This window comes from Apodemus sylvaticus, chromosome 5, assembly GCF_947179515.1.
Source record: "Apodemus sylvaticus chromosome 5, mApoSyl1.1, whole genome shotgun sequence".
Classification (NCBI taxonomy): domain Eukaryota; kingdom Metazoa; phylum Chordata; class Mammalia; order Rodentia; family Muridae; genus Apodemus; species Apodemus sylvaticus.
Genome location: NC_067476.1, coordinates 67,326,409 through 67,344,417, shown reverse-complemented (window position 1 = coordinate 67,344,417; position 18,009 = coordinate 67,326,409). Strand labels below are relative to the sequence as shown.

The window sequence follows — 18,009 nt, the reverse complement described above, 5'->3', positions numbered from 1 at the left end:
TATCATTTTCTGCAACCTAAAGCAACCCAGATGCTCTTCATCTGAAGGCTTGTGAATAAATCTTTTTTAAATACATGAAATACACAGGCAAATAAAGAAATGCTTAACAAGGCAACCGAGACCCAGGACTCATTGGTCTCCATATAAAGGGTTGAAATTAAACTTCAAATAGATTTTGTAGGTCGATTGGGGGTGAGTGGGGATGGGAAGAGGAGTGATCAGGAAAATGTCCAGGGAGAGATGACAAGAATAGGTGGGCATATAAGGGACCAAGTAGAAGCCCAAGGGCAGTGAAAAATTCCTAGAACACATTAGGGTAATCTAGCAAGAACTTCTAGTAATAAAGGATACAGGCACTGAACTGGCCATCTGCTATAACTTCTAGTAATGAGAATAGAACAGTAACCCATTAATAAAACCTTTGATCCACATTTGTTCTCCATAAAAGGTGTGCTTGTGGTTCTCCCTAAAAGGGTAATGGTGGCTCATAATTTGTGGTACTGGCCAACCAATGACTATGAGGCTCAAGCTATGAGATACAGCTCATGCCATAAATTGCTTTGATGGTCAGAAACTAGTACCTGGATGGATAAGATACCTAGTGTAAAACCAAATCAGACTGGGAAACTGCCAGTTAAATGATCCTTAATGGTAGTATGTTATTTTCTTTTCTCCTGTATTCCCAGATAGGTCCTATCCCAATTGCCATCAGAACCTGATGGAAGCAGATACAGATCATTATACCCAAACACTAGTAAGAGCTCAAGGAATACCTCAGAAAAGGGAGGGGAAGGATTGTAGGACCCAGAGCAGTCAATGATACCATGACCAAGAGAATCAGCAAAGCCGGAATCATAGGGTCTCACAAAAAAATGAAGCAGCAACCACTGAGCCTCAAAGGGTCTGCAGTAGGTCTTCTGCATACCTCCTGTGGTTGTTCAGCTTGGTATTTATGTGGGACTTCTAACAGTGGCGGTGTCTGTGATGTTTTTGCCTGCCTTTGGGACACTTAGTTTCCTTGTTCAGTCTTGATGTGAGGGTTTGTGTCTAGTCTTATTGCACCTTGTTCTTCGTATTCAATTTTGTCACTTGGAGGCTTTCTATTTTCTGAAAGGAAAAAGAGGAGCAGTAAATCTCATGAGAGAGGGTTGAAAAGGGGAACTAGGAGGAGTGGAGTGAAGGGAGGCTGGGGAACTGGGAGGAGTGGATGGAGAGTTGACTGATGTGGGTATGTATTATATGAGATAAGAATAAACAAAAATAAAATAATAAATTAATAAAGAAAATCACTGAATACCAATAGACAAGCTAACATTCTAACATGGGAATGGGGACGCTCAAAAGCCTTAAGCCTAGAAAAAATAAAAGCAAAAATTAAGGAATGAAGAAGTTGTTAAAACAGAATACTCTTCTCCTAGTAATAGGCTCTTGTTTGGTTATACTGTACCAAATGGTTATCCCTGAAATCATATGTATGCAAAATAGGTATGTGTGTGTGTCTTATATGCATATGTATACACACATATATATACAAATACATATATATACACAGGCATATATATATACACATGTGTATATTATATATACACATGCATATATATGTGCATATATATATAGGTAGATAGGCATATGCATATATATATACCTATATACCTACCTTTTTATGAATGGATATTCCTTGTCTTCAAAATCAAAATAAACAGAAAGTAATAAAACTATACCTTTGGGACAAAGAAACTTCATACATTCATAAACTGGGTTTTGGATGAAAACCTTAGATTAACATTGCCCTTTAGATCCTAAGCAGAGAGGACTGTAAACAAGACAGAAACATATTCCAGCACTGAGAAATCCTACCCATCACATAAATCAAAACACCAAATGCAAAAAAAAAAAGGAAGAATATTTAAAGTACTAAGGTAAAAAGGTCAAGTAACATACAAAGGCAGACCTATCAGAATTACACCAAACTTCTTGACAGAGACTAGATATTTATTAGTGAAAGCAAGTGCAGGACATGATTCTAACTCAGAAAGCTTTAAGATTCCATACCTTTTATTTCTGGGAGCCTAAACCTCTGTTTCAGTATTGTACTGGATAGTTGAAGCTATCAAAGACTATATACCCAGAAGACAGATTTATCTTCATTTCTCTCTTGAACTTTGTTTCCTCAAACTCCTAAAAATATAAATAAATACAAACTAATAGCATGCATTTTAACTCCAATATTTTTGTAAATTTATTTTACTACATTTAATATAGTAACTTCATATTCACTATTTCCAATGAGTACAGGCACTCATACTTGAAGCAAACTTTTTGCTCATTTTCTTCTTTATCTAAATGAGCTAATGTTTTCACTAACCACTTATTTTCCCACTCACACTTTCTGCAATCCTCACTCAGTACCAGATTGTATAATTTTTTTTCAGTATTTTAATATGTTTTAACTTGGTAGTATTTTTCCTGTGTCTGGTTCCTATAATTTCCTTCCATGTTTTTCAATTTCATGGTACTACTGGATAATAGACTTGCACTGTGTCCACACATTCATCAATGACTATTTGTTTCAACACTTTAGCTATTTAGAATACTGCTTTAGGGAATATCAACTCTCTTAGAACAAAATGGTAATATTTTAAATTACAGTATAGAAGTAAGTTTGCCAATTTTTTTACTCAATACATAATTCAAACACACATACAAATTCTCCCTGTTAATTAATGAACAACCTTCAAGTAAATCAGTATTCATAACAATGCTTTAGGGATACTAAAAAATAGCTTACAACTCTACAGGGATTATTTCTTAAATTCAAACATAATTCATACATCATTCTAGGGAATGCAATAAAAGAAACACATGGGTGAATGAGGAACAATGTTTTCTTACAGGTAAAAGAGGTAGAAGCTACTCGAGTTGTTCCATGCCATCATAACCCACAGGAACATTCGCACTCTGATCTGGTTTTGTCATACAATATAGGAGAGTTTTTCTGGTTTCAGTAGTGACAGGCCCTCTCCTTTCCTCATATTTCATGTACTGGCTATAGGGATTACATGTTCATATATATATATATATATATATATATATATATATATATATATATTTGTAAACTAAATTGATTGCAAATATTTACTTAGAAAATATATTTTACATATAATTATCTTTATAGTTAATACATTCTAAAATAAGAGGTGAGGTGAAACAAAAGTAAAGAAACTCCAAACTTTTTATTTCAGAAGTGAAAAATGTGAGTAAATTATATTTTTATATGATTTCACATATTAAGATGTTTTAAGTATCAGAACTCTTTTATGATGCTCTAATTTAACATATTAATCTGTTAGTGAAACTTTTTAATCTTTTGTTGAGGTAAAAGTCAGTTATGTCTTATTGACTGTGTATATGTGTGTGTGTGTTAATTTATATGTGAAATTGCATTAAAGAGCACATTTTATGGCTAGGTTAAAATTATCATTTTACATGGAAATCTGATGGAAATATTCCATGGTATTAGCATAGCAAATATTCAGTGATTTTTCTTAGTGATAAAGTAATTAGCCTTGTTACACTAAACTGAAAAATGATGCAAAGAAACATCTATTTGTTGTTCCAGTTACTGAATACATTATCTAATGTTTTAACCTCAAATATATTAAATTCATTACTAGAAATATGTCTCACTGGAACAGCACCTTGGTAAACACTGTAAACATATATTGAACTTAAGTAAGTGTAGTTTACATGTAACAAGTTTCACACATATGTACACACATAGTAAAATGGTATGATTCATCTAGGTATTGAATTGCTTTGTTTAGTATTAGTCATGTCTTGTCAGTATAATGAACTAGAGAGGGGAAGAATTTGCCTGATTTGCCTGTGTTATGAACTATTGAACTCATTCTTTATTTAACCATCATTTTACAACTGAAAAATAAAATTTATAATTGCAAAGCAAAATATTGATCAAGAATATTTACACTTTCAGCTGTACCACCTGTAGGTATAAGAAATTTAGAGAATTTCTAGTTTTCCTTCTTTTGACACAATTTCTCCTAGAACTCAGGCTTGCCTCAGACTTGCTGTATAATTGACTATGTCCTTGAGCTTCTGATTCTCTCTGTTGCTACTGCCAGAATAATAGAATTATAAGTATGTACTACATATTTTAGAAAATACTAGGAAACTAACCCAGGTAGTAGTGAATACTCCTGAGCTGCATCTCATCCCATACCCCATTTAAAGTGATGAATTATAGGAATGTGGAGATAATGCAGCAGTTAAGAGTATTTACTGCTCTTGAATAATATGGGACTACATTTATATCTTTATATCTCTATTTTATTCTACCACATATATATATATATAAATTAGTAATTTACATATTTTTGTTCATCTATGTCAAAGTTTTTACTAGTGAAGGCAAAAATTATTGATACAATCATTGTTTGGATCTAGAAGTTTATAAACAGCTTATCTACGAGCTTTTCCTTAACAAGTTATTGCGTAATTCAATTCATCTCTAAGTTGAACCACTGAAATATGTTTCATATCACTGAAATCATCTTACATGAGAACCACAATTGACTATTTTCACATATAACTTTGAGTATTTGAATGTGATTTTATTTTGAAATAACTATTAGATAATTTCAATGTATCATGTGTATGACAAAATTGAATTACAAATTCACCTTCTGATGATATTTAATGACATTAAAAATTGATTCAACTGTTTCTACCCAGAATAAATTTAGTAATATGACTTCATGGAGAAACAGAACCTAACAGACGTGAATGATTTCATCCTGAGAGGCATCACTGATCGTCCTGAGCTTAAGGGCCCATTGTTTGGACTGTTCCTCACCATCTACTTAATAACATTAATGGGAAATATGGGCATGATTATACTCACAATAATGGATTCTCAACTGCAAACACCAATGTACTTCTTTCTCAAACACTTGGCTGTCACTGATCTTGGTTATTCTACAGCTGTAGGCCCTAAAATGTTAGAGAATTTTGTTGTGAACCAAAATACAATATCCTATTATCTTTGTGCTACACAGCTTGCTTGCTTTCTTCTGTTCATTACTTGTGAGCTTTTTATTTCATCTGCCATGTCCTATGACCACTATGTGGCCATCTGTAACCCACTGCTCTACACTGCCATCATGTCACAGAAGAAATGTTGGGTACTAGTGGTAATTGCATATCTGTATGGTTTGTTTCTGTCTCTTATAATTACTTTAAAGATGTTCAGACTGTCATTCTGCAGCTACAATATAATCAATCATTTTTTCTGTGACTGTATCCCTTTGATACCTTTGCTCTGTTCAAACACTCATGAAATTCAGTTGATAATTTTAATGTTTGCCATTTTTGATTTGATTTCTTCTCTTCTGGTTGTTCTTTTGTCTTACCTCCTCATCCTTATAGCCATTCTGAGGATGAATTCTACTGAGGGCCGGCGCAAGGCTTTTGCAACTTGTGGATCACACCTGACTGTAGTCATTGTCTTCTATGGGACTTTGATATCTATGTATTTGCAACCTAATTATAGTCACTCTTTTGACACTGACAAGTTGGCATCCATCTTTTATACCATGATTATTCCCATGTTGAATCCCTTGATCTATAGCTTGAGGAACAAGGATGTGAAAACTGCTGGACAGAGGATATGGAAGAAGTTGTGCAAGATTTGAAGCACTATTTTATGGAAAGTAAACTGGGCTCAGTAAAAGTGAGAAGAGGAGCTGAGCACTAACAGACATCACTGCTGCCACCTGACTGTGGGTACTCTGTGATTACCACTCTCACTCTCTGCTCCTGCTGGCAGAACTCTTCCACACTATGTTACACTGTATCCCTGGCTACTGGAACTGTAATATGAAATAATTTATTTTTTCCTAATTTGTATTTCTCAGGGTACTTTGTCAAGAATCACAAAAAAATAAAAAACAATGAAATATTTAACTTTTTATTTAGAGAGAGAGAGAGAGAGACAGAGAGAGAGACAGAGAAAGCGAGAGAAAGCAATCCACATTTTAAATTCCTTTATGTAATAGGCATAAGGCTTTCAGCTTCTGTCACTTACAGCCTTCAGGAATCTTCATTTCTTCACTTGTGCTTCCAAAATAAATAAATAAATAAATAAATAAATAAATAAATAAATAAATAAATCTCATCAAGAAAATCCTAAAACTTTTATAAAAAGATGAAATTTGAATTCTGCAGTGTGTGTTTGGGGAAATGAGTATTTATATTTGAAAAATAAAGGTTGTTTCAAAAAGAAGACCAATATAGTATGGTTCGTTCATAACAGAAAATTTTCTGTGGTACAGCATATTTTAGGATTTTGGATAACAGAAAAATGTATATATTTTTTGATAAAGTGACTCATCCATAATTACAACCAGCTTACAATGGAAATGTTCTTAAATGAAGGACAGATAACGATTTAAAACTCTGTCTAGTTATGATCATGCGCAGAATACTTTCTGATGATTGGATATATTAAAATAACAAACACAGGAAAATTAATGACAATTATATATATCTTATTGAACAAATGAGAAGATTAGCAGTTTAATCCTAGAACAAAGTTCCTTCATTGTACAAGTTATAGTATTAATAAATCTGTGTATTCCTTCCACTTGGTATCTTGCCCTTAGCAGACCTTGGGCACTAGTTCTGCACCCAGTCCCACAACATCCAAGCTCCACTCAGAGGACCTCTTATATGACCTGGATCATAGGAGAGGAGATGATAGCATCTGCTCTAACATGGGGAATAATTGGGACCAGCAATATCTAGGGACACAGTAATCCCTGCCCAGCAAGGCGTACTGGTTCCTTCTGATCTGAGCAAGTATCCTGAGCATATCTTAGGTGCTACCTCTGCACCCAGTCTCACAACACCCAGAGGAAGCTTGACTCCCAGGCATATGATAATCAAAACACCAAAAACACAAAACAAAATAAAGAGTATAAAAAGCAATAAAGGGGAAAGGTCAAGTAACATAAAAAAGGCAACCTATCAGAATTACATCAGATTTTTCAACAGAGACTATAAAATCCAGAAGATTATGGGCATATCTAATATATACCCTAAGAGAACACAAATGCCAGTCCAGGCAACTACACCCAGGAAAACTCTCAATTACCAGAGATGGAGATACCAAGACATTCCCTAATAAAACAAAATTTACATAATACCTTTTCACAAATCCAGATCTACAAAGGATAATAGACGGAAAACACCAACACAAGGAGGGAAACGACACTGTAGAAAAAGCAAGAAAGCAATCTTGCTTCAGGAAAGCATAAAGAATACAGTCATGCAAGCAGAATTCCACCTCTAACAACAAAAATAACAGGAAGAAACAATCACTTTTCCTTAATATATTTTAACATCAATGGTCTCAATTCCCCAGTAAATAGACATGCACTAACAGACTGGATACAGAAACAGGACCCAGAACTTTGCTGCATACAGAAAAATGCATCTCAGTGATAAAGACAGACACTACCTTAGAGAAAAAGACTGGAAAAAATATTTCTAGCAAATAGTCTGAAGAAACAAGCTGGAGTAGACATTCAAATATCAAATAAAATGTACTTTTAACCAAAATTTATCAGAAAAGCTAAAGAAGGACACTTCATACTCCTCAAAGGAAAAATATACCAAAATGAATTCTTACTTATGAACATTTATGCTCCAAATGCAAAGGCACCAACATTCATAAAAGAAACCTTATTAAGGCCCAAAGCACACATTGTACCTCACGTAATAATAGTGGGAGACTCCAATACTCCATACTCAGCAATGGACAGATCATGGAAACAGAAACTAAACAGAGACACAGTGAAAATAACAGAAGTTATGAACCAAATGGATTGAACAGATATCTATAGAACAAAACAAAACAAAACAAAAAACTAACAAAAAAAAAAACATATCTTCTTCTCAGAACCTCATGGAACCATTTCCAAAGTTGAGAATATTATTGTTCACAAAACAGGCCTCAAAAGATACAAGAAGATTGAATTAATCCCATGGATCCTATCTGATCACCAGAGATTAATGTAGGTCTTCAATAACAGCAGAAACAATGGCAAGCCCACATACACTTGGAAGCTGAACAATGTTCTACTCAATGATAACTTAGTCAAGGAAGAAATAAAGAAGGAAATTAAAGAAATTTTAGAATTTAATGAAAATGAAGATATATCATATCAAAACTTATGGGAAATAATGAAAGCAGTGGTAACAGTAAAACTCATAGCCCTAAGTGCCTACAAAAAGAAACTGGGAGAGCATACACTAGCAGGTTGACAGCACACCTGCAAGTTCTAGCACAGACAAAGCAAATATACCTAAGAGAAACAGACAGCAGGAAATAAACTTCTGGCTTAAATCAACCAAGTAGAAACAAAAATAACTATACAAAGAACCAACAAAAAGAGAACGTAGTTCTTTGAGAAAATCAACAAGGTAGATAATTCCTTAGCCAGACAAACCAGAGGGCATAGAGACAGTATCCAAATTAATAAAGCCAGAAATAAAAAGGGAGACAAAATAATCAGCAGTACCTACAACAAAAGCCTATATTCAACAAAACTGGAAAATCTGTATAAAATGGACAGTTTTCTAGACAGATATGAGATACCAAAGATAAATAAAAAGCACTAAAGCATTTAAAAAGCCCCAGGACCCCTAAAGAAATAGAAGCAGTCATTAAAAGTCTCAAAACAAACAAACAAACAAACAAACAAAAGTTTGAGAATCAGATGGGTTTAGTGCAGAATTCCATCAGACCTTCAACGAAAACCTAATAGCAATACTCTTCAAGGTATTCTACAAAATAGAAATAGTATGAATTCTACTCAATTCATTCTATGAAGCAACAATTAAACTTATACCTAAACCACACAAAGACCCCACAAAGAATAAGAACTTTAGACCAATTTCCCTTATTGATGTAAAAATACTCAATAAAATCCTCACAAACCAAATCTAAGAATACATCAAAACAATCATCCATCATGATCAAGTAGGCTTCCTTCCAGGGATTTAGGGATGGTTCAATATATGGAAATCCATCAATGTAATCCACTACATAAACAAACTCAATCTTAAAACAACAACAGCAACAACAACAACAAAACACACAATCATTTCATTAGATCCTAAAAGCATTTCACAAAATTCATTATCCCTTCATGGTAAAAGTCTTGGAAAGATCAGGAATTCAAGGCCCATATCAAAGCATTTTAAAAGCAATATACAGCAAATAAGTATCCAACAACAAATTAAATGGAGAGCAAATTGAAGCAATCCCATTAAAATCAAGGACTAGAGAAGGCTGCCCACTCTCTCCACATCTATTCAATACAGTATTTGAAGTCCTACCTAGAGCAATTAGACAACAAAAGCAGGTCAAAGGGATACAATTTGGAAAGGAAGAAGTCAAATAGCACTATTTGCAAATGATATAATCTTATACTTAAGTGAACCCAAAAATTCTACCAGAGAACACCTAAACCTGATAAATAACTTGTGGCAGATATAAAATTAACTCAAGCAAGTCAGTAGGATTTCTTATACTCAAAGGATAAAAAGGTAGAGAAAAAAATCAGGGAAAAGACACCCTTCACAATAGTTATAAATAATATGAAGTACCTAGTGTAACTCTAACCAAATGAGTGAAAGATCTGTATGACAAGGACTCTGAAAAAGAATTTGAAGAAGATCTCAGAAGATGGAAAGATCTCCCATGCTCATGGATAGGCAGGATTAATATAATAAAAATGGCCATCTTGTCAAAAGCAATGTAAAATTTCAATGCAATCTCCAATAAAATTTGAATTCAAATCTTCACAGTGTTAGAAGTAGCTATTCTCAAATTCATTTGGAATAACAAAAATCCCAGGGGAGAAAGACTGTTGTTAACAATAAAAGAAAGTCTGGGGGAATCACTATCCTTGACCTCATGCTGAATTATAGATTTATAGTAATAAGATCTGTAGAGACAGACAGGAAGATTACTGGAATATAATTGAAGACCCAGAAATGAACACATACACAAACGGTCACTTGATGTTTGACAAAGGAGCTAAAAACATCCAGTGGACAAAAGAGAATTTTCAATAAATGTTACTGCTTCAACTGAACATCAGCATGTAGAAGAATGTAAATCAACTCATTCTTATCCCCTTGTACAAAGCTCAAGTCCAAGAGGATCAAGGACCTCCACATAAAACCAGATACACTTAAACTAATAGAGGAAAAAGAGGGGAAGTACTTTGAATTCATGGGCATAGGAGATAATTTCCTGAATAGAACACTATGGCTTATGCTCTGAAATCAAGACTTGACAAATGGGCCCTCATAAAATTGCAATGCTTCTGTAAGGGAATGGACTCTGTCAATAGGACAAAACCACAACCAATATATTGGGAAAAGATTTTTACCGATTCTATACCCAATACAGGGTTAATATTCCATATATACAAAGAACTGAGAACTTAGACTCCAAAGAATCAAATAACCCTATTAAAAATTGGGTACACAACTAAACAAAGAATTCTCAACCAAGGAATATTGAATGGTCAAGAAACACCTAAAGAAACATTTAACGTCCTTAGTCATCAGAGAAATACAAATCATAACAACCCTGAGATTCCACCTCACATGCATCACAGTGGCTAAGATGAACAACTCAGGTGACAATATATGCTGTTAAGATTGTGGAGAAAGAGGAATTCTCCTCTATTGTTGGTGGGATTGCAAACTGGTACAACCACTCTGAAAATCAGTCTGCTGGTTAATCAGAAAAATGAAGAATGAATGTTGTTTTACCTGAACACACAGCTATACAACTCCAGGGCATATGCACAAAAGATTCTCCAAATATAATTAGGACACCTGTTCCACTATGTTCACAGTAACCTTATTTATTTATTTATTTATTTATTTATTTATTTATTTATTTATTTATTTATTTAGAGACAGGGTTTTTCTGTATAGTCCTGGATGTTCTGGAACTCACTCTGTAAACCAGGCTGGCCTCTAACTCAGAAATCTGCCTGCCTCTGCCTCCCAAGTGCTGGGATTAAAGAAACAACCTTATTTATAATAGCCACTGGTAGTACAGTCTCTGGATGGCCTTTTCTTTCATCTCTGCTCTACATTTTATCTACATATTTGCTCCTGTGAATATTATTTCCCTTCTCAGAAGAATACAATCACCCACACATTGGTCTTCATTCTTTTTTGAATTTCATGTGGTCTGTGAATTGTATCTTGGGTATTTAGAGCATTTGGACTAATATCTACTTATCAGTGAGTGCATACCATGTATTTTCTTTTGTGATATCACCATGCAAGGTGATATTTTCTAGTTCAATCCATTTGGCTAAGAATTTAATGAATTCATCATTCATAATAGCTGAATAGTACTCCATTGTGTACATATACCACGTTTTCTGTATCAATCAGTTCCTCTGTAGAAGGAAATCTGGATTCTTTCCAGCTTTTGGCTATTATAAATGAGGCTGCTATGAATATAGTGAAGCATGTGTCCATACACATGTGGGAGCATCTTCTGTGTATAAGTTCAGGAGTAGTATGGCTGCGTCTTCAGGTAGTATTATGTTCAGTTTTCTGAGGAGCTGTCAAACTGATTTCCAGAGTGGTTGTACCAGCTTGCAATGCCATTGTCAGTGGAGGAGAGTTCCTCTTTCTCTGCATCCTCTCCAGCATCAGTTGTCACCCGAGTTATTTATCTTAGCCATTCTGACTGGTGTAAGGTGTAATCTCAGGGTTGTTTTGATTTGAATTTCCCTAATAACTAAGGATGCTGAACATTTCTTTAGGTGCGTTTCAGTCATTTGATATTCCACAAGTGAAAATTCTTTGTTTAGCTATGTGGCCCATTTGTTTAATAGGGTTATTTGACTCTCCGCAGTCACACTTCTTTAAGTTCTTTGTATATACTGGATATTAGCCCTCTATCTAATGAAACACTGGTAAATGTCTTTCCCCAATCTGTTGGTTTCCTTTTTGTCCTATTGACAGTGTTCTTTGCCTTACAGAAGATTTGCAATTTTATGAGGTCTTATTTATCAATTCTTGATCTTTGTACATAAGCCACTGATGTTCTGTTCAAAAATTTTTTCCCTGTGCCCATATGTTTGAGGCTCTTCCCTAATTTCTCCTCTATATCTTTAAGTGTATTTGGCTTTATGTGGAGGTCTTTGATCCACTTGGACTTGAGCTTTGTACAAGGAGAATGGGTCAATTTGCATTTTGCTATATGCTGACCTCTAGTTGAACCAGCACCATTTGTTAAAAATGCTATCTTTTCCACTGGATAATTTTAGCTCCTTTGCAAACTATCAAATGACCATAGGTGTGTGGGTTCATTTCTGAGTCTTCAATTCTATTCCATTGATCTCCTGCTTGTCTCTTTACCAATACCATACAGTTTTGTTTTTTGTTTTGTTTTGTTTTTAATCACTATTGCTCTGTTGTGCAGCTTGAGGTAAGGGATGGTGATTTCCCCTGAAGTTCTTTTATTGTTGAGAATAGTTTTTGCTATCCTGTTTTTTTTTTTGTTGTTGTTGTTGTTGTTATTCCAAATGAATTTGCAAATTGTTTGTAACTCAATGAAGAATTGAGTTAGAATTTTGATGGGGATTGCATTGAATCTGTAGATTGATTTCGACAAGAAGGCAAGTTTTACTATTATAATTCTGCCAATCCCTAAGCCTGGGAAATCTTTCCATCTTCTGATATCTATTTTGTTCTTCAGAGATTTGAAGTTCCTGTGATACATATCTTTCACTTGCTTGGTTAGAGTCACACCAAGGTATGTAATATTATTTGTGATTATTGTGAAGGGTGGCCTTTCCTTAACTTCTTTCTCAGCCAGTTTAACCTTTGAATAGAGGAAGGCTATTGATTTGTTAAATTAATGTAATATCTAGCCACTTTGCTGAAATTGTTTATCAGCTTTAAGAGTTCTCTGATGGTATTTTTAGGGTCACTTAAATATAAGATCATATCGCCTGCAGTAGTGATATTTTGACTTCTTCCTTTCCAATTTGTATCCCTTTGACCTCCTTTTGTTGTTTTGGATGGTTTTGTTCATTTCTTTTCCCTGTTTGATTGTTTTTTCCTGTAATTCTTTAAGGAATTTTTGCCTTTCCTCTTTAAGGGTTTCTACCTGTTTACCTGTGTTTTTTCTATTTATCTTTAAGGGAATTATTTATATTCTTCTTAAAGTCCTCTATCATCATTATGAAATGAGATTTTAAATCAGAGTCTTACTTTTCTGGTGTGATGGTGTATCCAGGACTTGCTATGGTGGGAGAATTGGGTTCTGGTGATGCTATGTTCCCATGGCTTCTGTTACTTCTGTTGTTACTCTTGCCTCCGACCACCTGATTATTTCTAATGCTACCTGTCCTTCCTGTGACCCTTTTTGTGTCAGAACTCCTCAGAGTCCAGCTGTCTCTGTGGTCCTGTGATTCCAGCATTCTGTGATCCTTATATTCTGAGTGTGTCAGAGCTACTGAGAGTCAAGCTGCCCCTGGGTCCCTGGGATCTTGGTATTGCCAAGCTCCTTCCATCCTGGGATCATGTGATCCTGTGATCCTATGAATGTTAGAGGAGACTGGAGTGGAGGTTCCTCTGGGTGTTGCAGGCCTCGCTGGGGAGTCTGTGCCAAAGGTATACCAACTCCTACCAGTGGTCAGGTGGGGTTCCTGTGTTTTTGGGTCCCACTGGTCCCAGGTACTCTCAGTGGTATTAGAACAGATGTTAAGTCCTCCTCCCCTCTGTGCCTATTATCCTGGCATGTTAGAGGTGTGGGAGTGGATGCTCCTCTGGGTGTTGCTGGACTGGCTGGGGAGTTCTCTTCCAAAGTCTGAATTACCTTTTTTAGATGTTTGATAATATTAAGCATTTCGATACTCTGTTTTGTAGTATAAAACAGTGAGTTGAGTTTGTTTCATATAAAGTCATTATAACTGAAAAATACCTGAATATAGTTCTTTAATATACTTAGTAATTGATGTAATTGTCAGATTTCCTAACTTGGAATGAAATCTTGCAGTTACTTTAGTTACTTATAATCTTTTGAGAATATATAAACTTTTTAAAAAATATTTTCAGAAGTACTTAAATTTTTGACCATTAGGTTGTAGCTTTTTGAATGAATGGATAAATTATGGATAAACCCCTCTTGGGTTTCCCATATAGCTGATATAGTTGCCAAGTAATACCTCAGAAAATTAGAAGACAGAGTCATTTTCTGTTAGTGTAGGCTCATATATAAATTGTAAGAGTATAGTGGATTCTACCAAAGTAGGAGCTTTACATTTTATTCCTCTATTTGGAAGAGACCTTTCATATTGTGAAGATATGCAAAATCCATGACACTATTAAAAATATTAAAGGTATTATCAACCACTCATTCAAAAAACTATCTCCTAAATATTTGACTAGAGTACTGTACATCAAAAAATTAAAAGTGTTCTTGTCTTGGAAAGAATTCGGGCTCTGTACTACAAAGCAATCATGATAAAAATTGCATGATATTGGTACAGTGACAGGAAGGTAGATCAATGGAATTGAATTGAAAAGCCAAATGAACCCACACACCTATGGTCACTTGATCTTTGACAAAGGATCTAATACCATCCAGAGGGAAAAAGACAGCATTTCAACAAATGGTGCTGGTTCACCTGGTATTTAGCATGTAGAAGAATGCAAATTGACCCATTCTTATCCCCTTATACAAAGGACAAGTCCAAGTAGATCAAGGACCTACACATAAAACCAGATACACTAAAACTAATAGAAAACATGTGGGGAAGACCCTTGAGCACATGAGCATAGAGGAAAAGTTTCTGAACCAAACACAAATAGCTTATGCTCTAATGTCAAGAATTAACATTTCTGAACCAAACACAAATAGCTTATGCTCTAATGTCAAGAATTAACATACAGGACCTCATAAAATTGCAAATAGGGTATAGAGCTAAACAAAGAATTCTCAACTGAAGAATATCTAATGGTTGAGAAACACCTAAAGAAATGTTCAAGATTCTTAGTTATCAGGAAAATGTAAATCAAACAACCCTGAGATTCTACCTCCCATCAGTCAGAATGTCTAAGATTAAAATCTCAGCTGACAGTAGATTCTGTCAAGATTGTGGAGAAAGAGGAATCCTCCTACATTGTTGGCGCTGCAAGGAGCTAGAGAAAGGACCCAAGGAGCTGAAAGTGTTTGTAGCCCCATAGGAGGAACAACAATATGAAACAACCAGTACCACAGAGCTTCCAGAGACTAAAGCACCAACGAAAGAGTACACATGGAGGGACTTGTGGCTCCAACAGTTTGGATAGCAGAGGATTGCCTGGTTGGACATCAATGATAGGAGAGGCCCTTGGACCTGTGAAGGCACATTACCCCAGTGTAGGGCAATGCTAGGTCAAGGAAGCAGGAGTGGGTGAGTTAGTGAACAGGGGTTGGGATATGGGTTTGGGGGAGGGGAAACTTGGAAAGGGGATGACATCTGAAATGTAAATAAAGAAAATATTTAATTAAAAAAAAGTAAAATAAAAGAATTCAGGTTCATGCTGGATTTTGTTACACTGCTGTGAACCACAAAGTCAAATGTATCTGTTGTCACCTCATTCTGAGTAACTGGAAACAAGGAAATAATCCCATTAAAAAATATAAACTATTATATCTTACTCACAAGTTTATTCATAATGTAATTTTAGATACTCTATATTCTGCCTTTAAGGACACTTCTGTGAAGGCTCTATGCCCCAGTATAGGGGAATACCAGGGCAGGGAAGCAGGAGTGAGTAATTTGCTGAGAAGGGCAATGTGGGGAAGGGATAAGGTGTTTTAGAGGGGAAACTAGGAAGAGGATAACATCTGAAATGTAAATAAAGAAAATATCCAATAAAAATATAAATAAATTAATTAATTAAAGAAAGAAAGAAAGAAAGAAAGAAATTGAGCTCCTAATCTCTAAAAAAACCAAACAAACAAATGCCACTTCTCTAATGAGAAGAAAGATTTCACATTTATCATCTTACTTTAGCACATAGTGGCACCAACTCTTACCTTGCCAAATCTGCTGTGGGAGGAGTATACTAATTTTCCCTGGTAAGAACTAATCCATACAAAGTTCTTCGTGTGAAAATTCTTTGTTTAGCTTTGTACCCCATTTTTAATAGGGTTATTTGGCTCTCTGGCATCTAGCTTCTTGAGTTCTTTGTATATATTAGATATTAGCCCTCTGTCGGATGTAGGGTTGGTAAAGATCCTTTCCCAATTTGTTGGTTGCCATTTTGTCTGCTTGACAGTGTCCTTTGCCTTACAGAAACTTTGTAATTTTGAGAGGTCCCATTTGTCAATTCTTGATCTTAGAGCATTAGCTATTGATGTTCTATTCAGGAACTTTCCCCCTATGCCCATGTTCTCAAGGGTCTTCCCTTCGAATGGCTGAGAAGCACCTTAAGAAATGGTCAACATCATTAGTCATTATGGAAATGAAAATCAAAACAACCCTAAGATTTCACCTTACACCAGTTAAAATGGCTAAGATTAACAACTCAGTAGATAGTAGGTGCTGGCAAGGATGTGGAGAAAGAGGAACACTCCTCCACTGCTGGTGGGAATACAATTTGGTACAACCACTCTGGAAATCAGTCTGGCTGTTTCTGAGAAAATTGGGCATAACTCTTCTGGAGGACCCTGCAATACCATCCTAGTCATATACCCAAAGGATTCCCCAGCATGCAATAAGGACACATGTTCCACTATGTTCATTGTAGCCCTATTTATAATAGCCAGAAGCTGGAAAGAACCCAGATGTGCCTCAATGGAGTAATGGATACAGAAAATGTGGTATATTTACACAATGGAATACTACTCAGCAATAAAAAACAATGAATTCATGAAATTTTTAGGCAAATGGTTGGATCTGGAAAATATCACCCTAAGTGAGGTAACCCAGTCACAAAAGAACACTCATGGAATACAGTCACTGATAAGTGGATATTAACTCAGAAACTCTGAATACCCAAGACACAATTCACGTAATCAAATGACTCCCAAGAAGAAGGAAGGAGACGTCCCTAATCATCCAAAATGTGAAAAGGCTTGTTCTAGCATTGTAGGGGACCACCAGGACAGAGAAGTAGGAGGGCGTTGATAGGAGGATGGGCAGAGGGAAAAGGGCATAGGGAACTTATGGGGAGGTGGGGACCAGGAAAGGGAAAATCATTTGGAATGTAAACATAGAATATAGAAAATTAAAAAAAAGAACTGATCCATATGTGTATGCCACAAGCACTGACAAAGCAACATTTTTCTTTCCCATTTCATTTTGTTTATTTTTTTTTTCTTTTTAAGAATGAGGCTGTCTGTCAGGTAGTGGTTGTGCATGCCTTTAATCTCAGCACTTGGGAAGCAGAGGCAGGCAGATTTCTGAGTTTGAGGGCGGCCTGGTCTACAAAGTGAGTTCCAGGACACCCAAGGCTACACAGAGAAACTCTGTGTTGAAAAAAATCAAAAAATCAAAAACCAAAAACCGACAACCAAAAAAAAAAAAAAAAAAAAACACACACAAAAAAAAAACACAAAAAAGAATGAAGCCAGAGAAAGTATCCAAATTAACAAAATTAGAAATGAAAAGGGAGATAATACAACAGAAACTGAGGAAATTCAAAAAATGATCAGCTCCTACTACAAAAGCCTCTACACAACACAAGTGGAGAATCTGGATGAAATGGAAAATTTCTTAGACAGATACCAAATACCAAAATTAAATCAGGATCAAATAGATCATCTAAACAGACCCAAAACCCCTAAAGAAATAGAAGGGGTCATAGATAGCCTTCCAACCAAAAAAAGCACAGGACCAGATGGCTTCAGTGCAGAATTCTATCAGACCTCCAAAGAAGACTTAACAC

General features: G+C 35.3%; 1 protein-coding gene across 1 annotated transcript; it reads left to right on the top strand.

Annotated features, from left to right (window-relative positions):
• The first annotated feature begins 4,775 nt into the window (after positions 1 to 4,775).
• LOC127684285 (olfactory receptor 8K3-like) lies at positions 4,776 to 5,711 on the top strand. The gene has a single exon (XM_052181239.1). It carries the CDS (start codon positions 4,776 to 4,778, stop codon positions 5,709 to 5,711), a length of 936 nt encoding a protein of 311 aa, XP_052037199.1.
• Positions 5,712 to 18,009: the final 12,298 nt, after the last annotated feature.